This window comes from Synchiropus splendidus, chromosome 4 (assembly GCF_027744825.2).
Source record: "Synchiropus splendidus isolate RoL2022-P1 chromosome 4, RoL_Sspl_1.0, whole genome shotgun sequence".
Taxonomy (NCBI): Eukaryota; Metazoa; Chordata; class Actinopteri; order Syngnathiformes; family Callionymidae; genus Synchiropus; species Synchiropus splendidus.
The window spans coordinates 18485761-18499575 of record NC_071337.1 but is presented as its reverse complement, the minus strand read 5'-3'; the positions used below and the strand labels follow the sequence as shown (position 1 = coordinate 18499575).

At 43.5% G+C, this 13815-nt stretch overlaps 1 protein-coding gene across 8 annotated transcripts in view; it reads right to left on the bottom strand.

The window, feature by feature from the left end:
• sox5 (SRY-box transcription factor 5) overlaps positions 1 to 13815 on the bottom strand; it is a 78434-nt gene that overhangs the window by 24181 nt on the left and 40438 nt on the right. For 6 of the 8 annotated variants that reach the window (XM_053861613.1, XM_053861614.1, XM_053861617.1 and 3 more), the window contains exons 5-7: positions 11639 to 11811; positions 10447 to 10515; positions 1173 to 1299 (exon numbers count right to left, since the gene is read on the bottom strand). In XM_053861613.1, coding sequence (XP_053717588.1) covers positions 1173 to 1299; positions 10447 to 10515; positions 11639 to 11811 — 369 coding nt within the window. The remainder of the gene's footprint in view (positions 1 to 1172; positions 1300 to 10446; positions 10516 to 11638; positions 11812 to 13815) is intronic. The other 2 variants (XM_053861615.1, XM_053861620.1) reach the window with 1 other exon arrangement.

Here is a 13815-nt window from a genome sequence, read left to right as displayed (position 1 = left end):
TAAATGAAGGGAATTTAATATCTCATTATTTGATATGTGAAATGCATTTCATGTGAAAAGAATTTTCTAACCCTGACTCCTAAATCCTCACATAGTAGAATCGACAATCCAAAGTCCAGGGTTGTACAAATACTATATCAAACAGTTAAAGCTATGAACCTTTGTGAAACTATGTCTGTGCACAATGTTGCCCGTGTCCTATTTAGAGCTCCAGTAAGGCTCTACATCAGCTCATAACAGCTTTGAAAGTTGCCAGATAGTTTTCTCAGGGGCACAGAAGCCTGGCATGAAGTTTCAGTCCAGTAGGAGTTGGCGGAGGCAGTGAAAAGACAAACCCACCGCTTGATGGGGCTATATAGGTGGGCAGTGGGTGTGGGTGAAGATGGCACTAATTAAAATGGACTGGACTTGTTTGGGAAGCTGTGAAAATGGAAAGAAGGCTGGCGTTGAAATTAAAACAAAGGGGGGTGGGTGGGGTGGGCCCGTCGCACACGATTATATATTGCTGCAGCAGCATTCACATATCGATGTCCGTGTGTCAATATTTGTCATTTTTTATGTTTGCTATATCACAAAAAAATTTTGGCTCAACTGGGCGTTTGTGTGTATGTGCGCGTGTAGATGTGTGTGTGTGCTCTTCCTCATCTAAGTGTGGGCTATGTTGGAAGCATGTTCTGGCAGCGTCTCGTGTTAATGTGAGGAGAACCTGGGGCAGGTCACATTAGCACCCTCGCTCCCTCCCCGTTTTGCAAAACCCCCCATGGAGCATTTATTCTCAGCGTCTACTGGCAAGTACCCATCTCTCTTTCTCCGTCCTTCTCTCCGTCACTGTCTCACTAACTCTCTCATGGTAAACAACACATTGCCACACAGCCGGAGCGCGATAGCCAAAAAAGCAACAAACCCCCCAAATAAAATACTCCCGGACGCCTGGTTTCTGTCGCTATAATGCGTCAAAAAATAGAGAAGGAGATATGGCCAAAAGGAGTGAGCAAAAATGGAAGGATAGATGAATAGTGTGTAAACAGGAAGCGTATATTTTGGCGTTCTTCTGTTAACTAAGATTGGTGTGGTGGCGCGCTTATCTTTTGGGAAACAATTCGTCTGCCTGTGTGGGAAACTGCACCGACCTCGCTTGCCTAGGCATGAATTCTTTTTTTAGTGGTACTCACTGCAGCCAGGCTTGTAGTTGAAGCCAGGGGGCATCAGGAAACCCTGCTGGGCAGCGGCGGCCGCCAGAGTCCTCTGGTCTGGAGGAAAGACTGGGATCATCAGCGGAGGCAATTGGCCCTGGACCTGCTAAGTAAGGAGTGAGTAAAGATGGGGTACAGGGATGAAGTCAAGAAAGATGACGGGAGAGGGGCAGTTTCGGAACGAGGAATGGAGAGAAGGCAGAAAAGACAATTAGTGTCAGTTCATTGAGTGATGACCGTGAAGAATCAACATTTGCTGGTGCTGCAGCAGGTGTGAAAGTTCGGATGGGATCTATTGCATACATCTTTAGATCAAATTGGACACCGCTCTTAATAGTACCAAACCCTGACATTACTTTCTTGATAGAAGGTTCTGCCTTCCTCTTGCTGGTACCCCACCCACAGTCATCCGAAATACACACCAAAAGACTTAACTCTATCTCCCCGCTCATCGGCAAAGAGCCATGCGACTTCACAAGGATTCCAGGATTTATAAAGGAGGAGCAGAAAAAAGCTCCTCCGATGGGTGGCTTTGGCAGGAGAGACAGGAGATGGAGATAGAGAAGGAGCGGGAGAGAGGGGGAGACAGACAGAGAGAAAAGTACGAGACAGATGGTTGCACTAAACAGCGATCTGCCAAAACTAACACACAAAGACTTGTGTGTGATGGACTGACTGACAGTTTGAGAGGAAGGATGGGGATAGATGACGGGAGGAAGCGAGGAGAGGAGAGGGAGAGTGGGAAAAAGGTGAGCGGGGGAGCGAAACAAGTCATCTTATCTTTACGAAAAGCCTGCTGCCTTAAAAAAGGGATGATGCCCAAAGTGTCTTCACAAATCTGTCACTTTCACACGTTTTCTCAACCTATGATGAAGTGAAGAAAACTACTTTATGGGGCATTTTTTTCATTTATGAAACAACTTATCAAACACTTTAGTTGGAGATGTTCGCCGACACTCTGCTTTGAACTTGATAGATATCTACTGACACCCTGAGAGCTTCATGTATTGAAAAAGCTCCAGGCTTGACCTTGCAGAATGCGAACGTGAGTAAACTAATGACCAAGTTAAAAGAGACTTGACCTCACTGCAACAATAGACAAGCTGAAAGAAAACTAAATAACAAGATGGCGATATGGAAAACCCAAAAGAGAAGGTTGTATTGATGTTATTCCTGAAAAAGTATGTCTGGATTTGGGCTATCACCTACTACGCGGTTGTGAATTTGACTTTGGATTTATCAAAACAACATCAAGACAACAGGTGATCGTACGACTGGTATTTTGGCGGAGTCAGATTCTGCAGTCAGGCTACTATTTCCCTTAACAGCGCTAGGTGAATTGTTGGTTTGGCTAAAACAGCCTTTATGCTGTGTCCCATTCATCACTGTAAATGACATAAAGCAATGTCAGCAACGTCAGGTTGTATATTGTCCAGTCAAAATGAGTTGATGGCTAAACATCATTGGACCGGGCAAACCTTCTTCCATCCACCCCGGCTATTAGCTCAAGACCTCTTTTACGATGCACTGCTGCCTCCCTTATTTATTTCATTGAGTGGCAAGGACACAGAAGAGGAAGATTTAGTGCGATGGGCACGGCGGCCTAATCACTGTGATGCACCATCGCTGGCCCATGGTATTACAGTTCTATGGTTACTGGAAGAAGATGAGACGGCAAAAAAGTGGCTATAAGTCTTTGCAAGTGTGAATGTGTCTAGGAAGTACCTGTCTATATATACAGTATATATATGTGTGTGTGTGTCATCCCTCCTCCTACTACTACTGTTCCCATGTGTCGGCATGCGACAGCCAGCAGCACTGTAATCAAACTATCGCCGCTCAGGGGAATAGTGCTCTCTTCAAGCGGCTCCTGTTTCCCCTCTTACACCAAAAACAATAATTACTCCACCATTTTGGTTAACCATAAACCTTGCGCTTGCCTGCGTGTTGTGATCAGAAGGGAAAGGCGTTCCAGTGCGATGCTCGGACAGGACCCCCGCGGGGACGAATCACAGACAGAACAGTTCCGCTTTGCCTTTCAGGCCTAATTGGACATATGCTGGAGTGGAGCTGGCTCGAAATACTGTAATGTGCCGTTGGGAGAGGAGAGAGGTGGAGAATTTGGCTGGCTGATAATTGGTGCTGTACAATATCATATGCAATATGAGATAATAGAAATGTATATACTCTTTGAATATACTCATACTGATCAGTTTCTCAGTCCAAACTGGGTGTGGAAACTGAATGCAGCAATGTGGACGGCTGAACTTGCTTGTGGATAGTTATTTGCGTGAGTTATTTGCGTAAATGTTCCTGTGTTTGTTAGTGAAGGGGAACATCATGTAACTGGGCACAGTAAGGACTGGTTTTGTGGGGTTTATCAATATGTTGTTGTGCCACTTAGCGTTTGTTTCCCTAAAGGCCTCAGAAACATTGGTGTATAAAAGCCGAAAGTTGTATTTAAAAAACAGAGAGGGCATTTTGTATGTGTATATGTTTCTTCGGTTGACTCGGTTATAAGATGGACCGTAGCTCAGTGACATTAAAAATGTGATAATGTAATAAAGGTAGCACAATCTAATCCAGCGCAGTACTGTAGACCTTGCTGTTAGAATAGAGAAATGTGCCTCTGTAGACACAGTCCATGCACTGGTGAATCTAAATGTATTAATTTATTAAGCTTCTTTGTGCATTGAATTGACCCTTGTCCAAGTCTATTTCTTCTTTTTGTTTCACTCAAAAAGCCCTCACACACACTAGTCTTGACATTAACCAGATCACGGTACTTGTATTGTGGAAGATGATCAAGGAAATTTAAATGGTTGGGGGGAATAAAGACAAATGGAAAATCATTTTCTCCCATATGTTGTTATAGTAGTTTGAGTGTGTGTAACAGCTGCTGGGCCTTGCACGATCGCTGGCACACACCAGAGTGGTGACCTACAGTGGGTGAAACCCAATGAACACGCAAGGCTGGGAACATGTGTCTGGCAGAAAAAGACATTCACCCTCGAAAAACAATGACATATGACCTCAGTGTGTTAAACAATTCTTCACACTGGCTGAATGACTTCATGTCTCCTGATATTTTAAAATTAGCCACATGATGTAGACTTGGTGAACAAGTTGACAAAACGTGTGAGTCTTCAGGGGGAAAAAATATGAGCTTATGCGAGAAAGTGACTGAGGATCTATCAGACAATCTCTAGATCTCACATAAAGGAAAAGGCACATCTGAAACAGCGGGCACTTTGGGGAAAACACAGGCGCACACTTCAGCTCCTTTTCCACATCAATGTGAACATGAAAACCTACAACATCACACTGCGACTACTGTAGACCGCCGATGTACTGAATAGGTTTTTTTTTTTTTTTTTCATCTAAGATCCTTCTCCTCTGTGTCCAAAAGGGAAAAAAAAAGAAACAAAAGTGAAAAATCTTTAATCAGCCAGTGTGAAACAAAGATGGAAGACGAATAAATGAAACTTAGAATTTCCTGGAGAAGTTTGACTGGGGTGAAGTGGCAAGTTCACCTTGGCGAGAGAACTTTCTCAGGAAATAAACAGCAGAGAGAGAAAGACGAACGAACGAGGAAAGGAGGAAGAGAGGGGAGCTGGGTAATTGGCAGCAAGTGGAGGCTGCGTTCACCACGCGCCAGGCGGCACAGCTTGAACTTAAAGCGCCGCTGCGGCATAATGAAGATGTGGCCGCTAATTAACATATGGGGTGCGAAACAGGTTGGTTGGCACGCGGCGTGCTAAAAACTCCAAGGTAAAGTTATTATTGGGGAGTAATTAGCTCTATGAAGTTAATGCAGCGAACAATAGCTGCCAGCGCCACACAATATGGCTTGCATCTGAGCGCGCGAAAAAATAGCCCCCGCTAAAGTGCAAGTCCCACAGCTAAAAATCTGTTGGTGACCATATGCTCCGACAATTAATGCAAGACCTGGGTGACCTGACGCTGCTGAGGGGTTCGGCAAGCGATGGAACCATAAATTAATTTGCACAGTAAAACGTTTTCATATTTGTCCGCTAACTTTCCTCCGTTTTCTTCTAAAGGTAGCTGGTAATTGTATGGCTGAGAGAAAGGGTGAGCCTCAGTGGAGAACGGCTGGTTTCAGTCCGGTGTTACGAATGCGAGCACAGTGACACATAAAGTGTGTACGCGAAACACAAATGACATCGGTTGCTGTGTAATGGGAGCGATTAAACAATTACACAGGCGATTGGGTTAGCCACTCAGTACAGAGGTGTGCTGCGATTGTGTGTAGACTGGTGATGTATGTGTGCATGAAAAGTACTTTCCGCTTTTATGTTCTCAGCGTCACCGGAATGAAATTCGTCTACACATGTGTATACATGACGCGCTTTGTTTTTCAACTTTATACCTGAATGACTAAGAATCAGGAGCGACACCCTGCAAGAAATAACCATTGTTACATTTGTTGTCTTTTTGTGTGTGTTCAAGGAAAGGCTGAACTTATGGATGAGTCTGGTTAGACTCATGATTAAACTAAGGAGAAATGGACCAGGTGGAGATGCAATGCGTTGGCAAACACTTCTGTATTTTATGTCCTGCTATACAGATGTTTGACACAATGCTAAGAATTTGTTGTATCTCTTTTATTCTAAAAATAATATTTGATCACTCCTTTCATGGTACGGTATAAGTGCATTCATGGCTCAGACTCCTCCCCTCTTTTTAAACTTTGTAACGGTCCATTCAAGTTAAACTGAGATGCTTAAATTTTGCGATGCTAACCAAATTTCTTTCACGTCATCACGACCAATAAAAGTTTCCGCGTGATCCGGCATTTCCAGGTCAGCTCAAATAAGTCTGTTGAAAGCTTTAGCTTAGTTTGTACTGAGCCATGTTTCTGTGGAAAAGCACAAGGTTTGCAAAGCGTTTTCCTCTTGTCTTTAGAGCGAGGATTCAAGCACGTGACTCCATCAGGTATGACTCTCCTGTGTGTGTGTATGTATCTGATTGAGTTACAGACTCGGGCAAACCTTAATGGAGAGCTTGTTAGCCGCTGTCGCCATGGCGTCTGGCCTCCTAAACCAGTCAAAGCATCAGGTGGTCTTACCCATTTATTTTTCCCCCTCTCCCACCTCAAAAGACGGTTTGAAGCAAGGAACCCTGTGTGGAGGTTTACACACACAACATTTTTGTACGTGTGTTCCACTTGAGTGAGTTTGGATTCATTAGCGTGGACAGACTCATCCCTGTTTCAAACGTATAGTGTGCGTCTGCTCTCTATTCTATGAAAATGTGTTCTCAAGGTAAAGCCCCGAGCCGCTTCGCAGGTGAACTCCTTTCATCCCCGATGCTCTTCCCCGCTCGGCACCCACAGTGGTCTTCAGCATCACCGTGGGGAGCCTCTCACAGACAAGTCACTTAATTAGAAAGAGACAGGGACAAGGGGGAAGAGCTGAGAGAACTTTGAGGGAATGTGTCCATGTCTTGTAGCTTAACAAGAGGGCTCCTAGCAGGGGGGGGGAGCAAAGGATATGCCTTCAAATAGGTGTGTGTCAGCCAGTGTTTCCTCTAAGCTGCACGGTTACATTCCCCGCCTGGGCAAATCTACCCTGCGCATAAAGCAACACCTGGACTGTAAGTCAAGTGAGTGCACAACAATTTATCCTGTTCCATTTACCAGTCCGACTAAGTAGCAGGTGACAAGTAGTAACTACTAGTCGTAAGGGAAACCTAACCATAGCATGATTTAAAACTGTTCAGCCAGCGACATGATGCAGTTCAGACGTATTTCATGCTCAGGTGAAGTTTGGCAAGAACCTGTGAGACCAGCCGGTTGTCACGCGGCGCAGAGCCGAGGAGGTGATGATAAAGACGGACAATCATGGAGTTCTCATGCGCTCCTTCGTAGGCTTTTAATGTTTCATTTATTGACAACCGCACTCATCTGTAGGCATCGTGTCGTTTCCTGATGTTAACTCTGCAAGCATGGATATTTAACAAGGTGTGGCGAGGTGAGGCAGAAGATTCACATCATGAAATTGATGACAGAAACTAGTTCAATCAAAGCTAGACTTTTGATCAATGTAACTGTCAAATGCAGTTAATACACGTTATTTTCACAAATGTGTTAAAAAGACGGACTCTAGAATGTGGAAGACATTCTATTCTTCTAAGGACACTGACCCAGACCAGAGAGTCTGGCCACAAAAGTACACAACTGGTGAAAAACTCTCATTTTAAGCCATATCACTTCCTATTACTATAAATATTCATATGGAAATTGTTTCTGCAGTTTGAGTATTTTAATAAGAAGAGAGGTGCTGCATTGAAAAAAAAACAAGCAGCATTGAAATGCATTCACTTTTTAATTGATCAATTGATAATGTCTGTAATTACCTTTCACAGATTTCTGTATATTATGTGTTGATGTGAAATATTTCTAGTACCAATCTAACCGTCAGTCATGCCAATTTGATTTCGCAAAATTCACAGGGTCAAGTTTGAAACATAGGTTGCACCACATTGACAGCTGCTTCGGACACTTCACTTGACTCGTGTTATGCTCTTTTGTATTGAAGATCAATCCCTGTATTTAAATTCAGGATATTTCTTTTTTATATCTTATATAGAGTCAATAATCTAGCTAAGGTGCAAGCACCATTGCGTGCTCTGTGGTCATGTAAAGCCATAAGCTACCTGATAAAGCCAGCATACGTTGCTCCCCCTGCTCAGGGAGGATCTTGGGCCCCGATGCTGAGCACAGATCGCATTGCTTAAATTTGGGTACCGGGGTGAGGGGAGAAAAATAGGAAACCGGATACAAGGACAATAAATAATTTGTCCTCCTTTCAAAAAGGGATGTGTGTCACTCTCCTCTCTTTTTCATGAGCTTGATTATTCGTTTCATTTCATCACCTCTTCCAAGTGGACGGTTGAAAGCATTCTTCACAGGCCTTTGGGGGTTTGGGCCGAACAAAGCCAAGGACGCACACACACACACACACACACGCACTCGCACACATAGATACAAGAAGGGACAGCTGAACTCAGCCTCGTTAGGGGGAAACGCAATCACAAGGGGCTTATCATACAGTCACAAAACACACACACCCCAACATACTGAACCTGGTGCCCTCGCTCTGGCAGGCCATTGTATTGTGGGATTGTGCGGACAATCTCTTCATGAATGATTAAGCAGCGCGTTTCTAGACCAAGTCTTTGATGATGAGTGTGTGTTTGATCGTCGGGCCGACTGTGCTGCCTGCACTATGTGTGTGAAGCCATAAATGTACTACGTCTGCGCATACTTTGATGTGTATACGTGTGTTTTCCTCTCGCCCCTGTCGATTGCGGCCCTCTGCCTGCCCACAGCTGCCCCTTGCTTGTGAGAAACTATTGTTGGGCCCGTTCAATGGAGAGACGCTTGTTTGGGAAAAGGTTGCAAAGTCATGGGAAAAGAGAGCTTTGTCTCGGCGGGGTCGTGAGGGAGTGAATCATGAGCGGACGTGTTTATAGCTTAACACACACAGCTGCGGCGAACAGCGTACGCACGGACCGAGTGGCGGACGCTGGAGAACAGAGACTCAGAAACAAGCATGTGTTCTGGCTTTTTTTTTTTTTTTTTAATTGTCGAAAACAAAAGTGAACAATTCCGAATTTAACTCACACAAAGCAAATAAACACAGCTGCTTTGCACACAAATTTGGACACACATAAACACACGTCCCACCCACATGATATCACAAGGTCTCTTATCACATCAACTGTGTATGGCTAAAGTCTTGAGGGAGAGGGAATGTGTGTGTGTGTGTGTGCGCACACAGTGTCGGACAGGGAGGTTTTTTTTGGTGATACAAAGCCTGCCATTCTTAGCTCAAAATTCAGTGTCATCTGCCTTTACAAAGGCCTGGGCTATTCCTTCCAAGCCACCTGGACCAGCATAGAGACTCCAGTGTCACCCTTTCTGGAGAGTTACACACATCCCTCCTTTTATCTCGGCATACATTTCACTTAATAGTTTGCGTTTGCTAGTGTATTTAAAGTAAGTTGAATGTTGTTAACATTTCCTTGTATGAACAATTTGGGGGCTTCACACTCGGGACGACCACCAGAATTACTGCACCCGCAACCTTCCAGAAGTGGTTGCAGATCATGTTTCTCTTTTGGTTTTGTTCCATCAGAGTTCTAAGATCTACCCTTTTAGTTTGTGGTTCTCAACAAAATGTTCATCATGTTCTTCCCCAAGTGGAGAGATTTTGTTTTGGGCTCTTTTTAAAGCAGGAACATGATGTGATAAACACATTAGTGAGAGAAATAGTAATGGCTCTATTTCAGGGGGTACAAATACATTTGTAAGAAGGGCTTTCTTTTATAAAGATGGCACTTAAAGTCTTGAAGAAAAGCTAGATCCTCTTTTGACTTCACCTTCCATCTGTCTTCAAAGGTACAAAATGGACAGGGAACAATAAAATTGTCTATGGGAAAAGCTTAGGAATGCAGGCAGCATTTTAGTTGCCATGCCAAACCAGTGCCTCAACAACCAGGCAGGCTAACTGACTGCATCGCAGCAATGGCTATGGAGTAGGACGTCGCGGGGAAAGGATGCGGGCCCATAGTGTAAGCTGCTACTTCTAAAGAGGAAGGGGGATAGGTTTAGGAAAACTCCTTGTTTTCACTTGTATTGTATGTGCTTAAATGGTCATGACTGCGACCATGAAGTTCATGTGCAAACATCCAAGCCTTTTTGCCTCAGGTGCCTTTTACAAACCCTCCAAATCCAAAACCCAGACCTGGTAAGCACATTGGGGACGTGTGTACTGTATGAGCATTTTGAGTTTCAAGTTCTTGTTGGTCTAAGAAGTTGTTTTTAAGTGAGGGAACTGACTCGAAGAAGCAGTTGATGATGAGGAGGGTAATGACTACTCCATGTTTGGCACAGGTGCAGATTCATACAGTTAGATTTGAATGAATCAAACAAAAAAAAAGTTCCTGTCCTTACATAAATGATTTACAGGCTGCCTTGAAGGACGTTTGATTGTTAAGTGGCAACACAGTTGAGACAATCATAGCTCACGGAAATAACTGCCAATCAAGAACACAACGCAGAGTGAAACTTTGATTCTTGCCATGAATCATTTCGCTGTGGCCATTTTTCTGACCAGCCTTGTCTGATTACGTTCACTGCTGTATGTTTTTGAAGGAGGATCTGCTTCATGACAGTGTACACCAGAAGCTGAGAGTCACAAACTTGACATGCACAGAAGTCTCTCACCTGGATTTGCTGCTGCAGGAGGTTGATTTTGTGTTGCTGCTGCAGGAGCTGTTGCTGTTGTCGCGCAATCTGCGGAAAGAATGCAAAATATGTTAACAGAACGTGCAGCATTCGTGTGTTTTGATGTGTGTGTGCCAGGGGCCGAAGGGACATGCAACACATCTGCAGGTCTCAGAGGCCCCAGTTGCACGACAGAGGGTCAATACCCTGCTGTAAAATATTAAAGAGCTCATCTCATCTGTACTCAGCTTACAGCCAAATGGTCAGCGCTGCTGCATCGACATACTTATAGAGACAGACATAAAATCCATAGAATGGTGCCTCATTTTCACATTCCAAACAAGATGCAGATTAAAATAGTGGTGGATGAAAACACTCTGTAATCTGTGTGACACCAAGGCGTCTCAAAAACTCGGCTCACATATGGCATGCGCTTGTTCTTTGCCTTCGGGAATTATCATCAAGCACTTTAGTCAAAGTAATTTCCTCTTTTCTTATTGATATCCGAATCCACTCATCCATTTTGTCTAATCTTTGCAATAATGACTTGTGCTGTGTGCGAAATCATTGTTCTTCTTCTTTTGTACTTCAGTTGTTGCGCTACATCGCAAGAAACGCACAACAAAAGAAGACAAGCTTAAGATGCTCAGCAGTGTTTCTTTGCACACTGCGTCAACTCCAATACTGGAGACGCTCAGTTTGTTCAGCGCTGATCAAAAGGCAGCCAAAGGCACTTGTGCTTCCAACCCTGTACACTTCAGCTCGACCTTCATTTAGATAAAACACAATATTTTGGAGTTTCTGCACCTACATACGTCTGTTTGAGGGTAAAGCTACACAAACGGATTAGGAATAAGGATCATCATTGGAAATGAGTATGTGGAGTACATTTGTTTTCTTTGATAGTGACAGCAGAAATGACTTTCTACTTTCTACTAGCTCTACTGTAAACAAAATCAATTCTGTCAGTGTGCAATATGCCATGGTCACACTGGCCATCGGAATTCTGTTTTTGCTGCTGATTCATTGTTCATCACAAAGTCAGATTTTTATTTCTGTTGAGATGAGGGAATGCATCAACCTTATTTTTGACCTAAGTTTTGTACTTGAAATACAGTCCTGGATTAAAACACCGCAAACAAATTTGATTTTACTTTTTAAATTCCCAGTCATTTTAAAATATTTTTCCTACCTGGTCTTGCTGCTGTTTGGCCAGTTCCATCTGCTGCCGCTGCTTCTCCATCTGCGAGGCGGCCAGCTTCTTTTGCTCCTCGTGCGCTGCCAGGAGCTGCTCCCTCAGGCTGCTCAACTGGCCGATCATGCCCATAAGCTGGCGCTCTTTCTCCGCCAAACTGTCTGGGGTACCTAGAAGCAAAAGAGGGGTGGGGTGAGGGTCAAAGGTGAGGCTGAGTGCTTTGAAGAACTCTGGAGTGAAGTTGCGCTGTTAAAATTCTGTCATCGGTTCAGAGGGAAACTTTTTTTGTGTGTTTTGGACACAAGCTGGGCGGCTCGCAAGTGTTGGTGGCGCAGAGAAACTGAGAAAGTTAAAAGCTGTTCAGGACGAGCTGTGACTTCTCCAAGATTTTCTAGTTTTCAAGACTGCAAACAAGATGCTCCGAGTGCTGGTGGGTGTTGGTCACTGTTCCCTCTCACTGTGACCCTGTCTTATCGACTGGTTGCTGTTGTGTTGACCGAGCGGAATCGGATCGTGTTTGTAAACCAAGATTACATTGCTACATTGTCCTGTCCCTTGTCTTTATCACGCAGTAGTCACTTCATTTAAGAGAGTTGTCTTTTTATTGGTGCTGGATTCGCCACTTCTGCAAAATGCCAATAAACATTTGGAAAGCCATTTAAGCGCCATAAAAATGCCATAATAGCATTTAAATTGCTAGTTCTTATCAACAAGAGCCACTTTTGGAATCAGGTTACGTTCACAAGGCTGTCTTAAGCTATATACGCACCAGACCTTAATAATGGACTTAAACCTGCAAGACTCACCCATGGCCTCGTATCCAAAAGTGGACGGTTCAAAAGCTACACCAAGTCAGACTGCTCTCATTTTAATCACTTTATATGTTCAATAAAGATTTAAAAAATTATATATTGTGACATCCATCCAGCAGCTGAAGTGAAGAAGGCTAAACCTTTCTTTTCCCAGAAACCTCCTTTAGCCCTTGTGGTGGTATATAAGGTGTTCCCAGGTCATCTTAAGGTGATAGTCTGTACTGCGTCCCTGTTGTGTGTAACACACCTTCAATAGAAACAAAATTGTGCTGCTGAAAGAATTGCTGAACACACCCACAATTGAAACAGTGTCTTTTGTCGACTGTTTTTCTGCCTGTATTTAAGTAAGTCGAATCATTGTCATATCTATCTGAATATTGATTGTAATCTTGACTTACATATCTTAACTTACATAGTGTAAACTTTTAAGGAAATTTTAAATTGGTCAGTACTCCGATCGATGAAGGTATTTGCTCTGTGATCAAGTGGTTGACTTTAAATCAATAAGTCATTTTACTAAATCAACATCACTACATGTAGATGAACCCAAATTATTTATTTAAGAAATTCAGGATAATTTACACCAAACTAAATTCAAGTGTGAAACCACAACAACCAAAACTAGAAGTAAGTGCACCAGAAAATGTAAACACTTTTCCTGGCAAAAAATGTCTTCTTCTTCTCTGCGAGAGTTTAACGGCTGTCCAGAGGCCACTCAGAATTGCAGGGTCATAGGTCAGAGGCATGAAGCAGAAAGGCATAAATGTGAGGAACAACAAAGCACCATAAATCTCTCCATGGGCTTGTTGGTGCAGCTAATATATGACTGGTTTGGGGGATTTGGACAATCGAGGGGGTCAAGTTTTTGAATAGGGATTGGTGCTTAGCAGTTGTAAAACCAGATGTTCCTTTACTTTGGTGAATCGGTCCGCATCTATCACTGCTGTTGTGGCTTCACCGATAAGAGGAGAGAACTGGCAAAGATAAGATTTGTCATATACGCTGGAGAGACAAAGCCAAGCCAAGTTTTGTATGTTTGACAAACAGAATAAAGCTTCCACCAGGTTTAAAAATTTACATAGCTCGCTGTGTCTATATTTATTCCACTGATGCTCATTTTGGGTACATTCAAGGATCGGCTGGAGAGAGAGGAAGCAAGAGAAAACAAGAGAAGGAAAGTATGTCTGGTCTGTGTTTACCCTGCAGTCAGCCAACCTTCTGCTCACATTTAGCATTGTCTGACCCTTGACCCTTTAGATCCTGACATACCAGCTCCATTACCATTGCGCAGAGACACACACACACGCACACACTTATGTACACAAACACACCTCCACACAAGGCCTAAATCATTCAACAGGA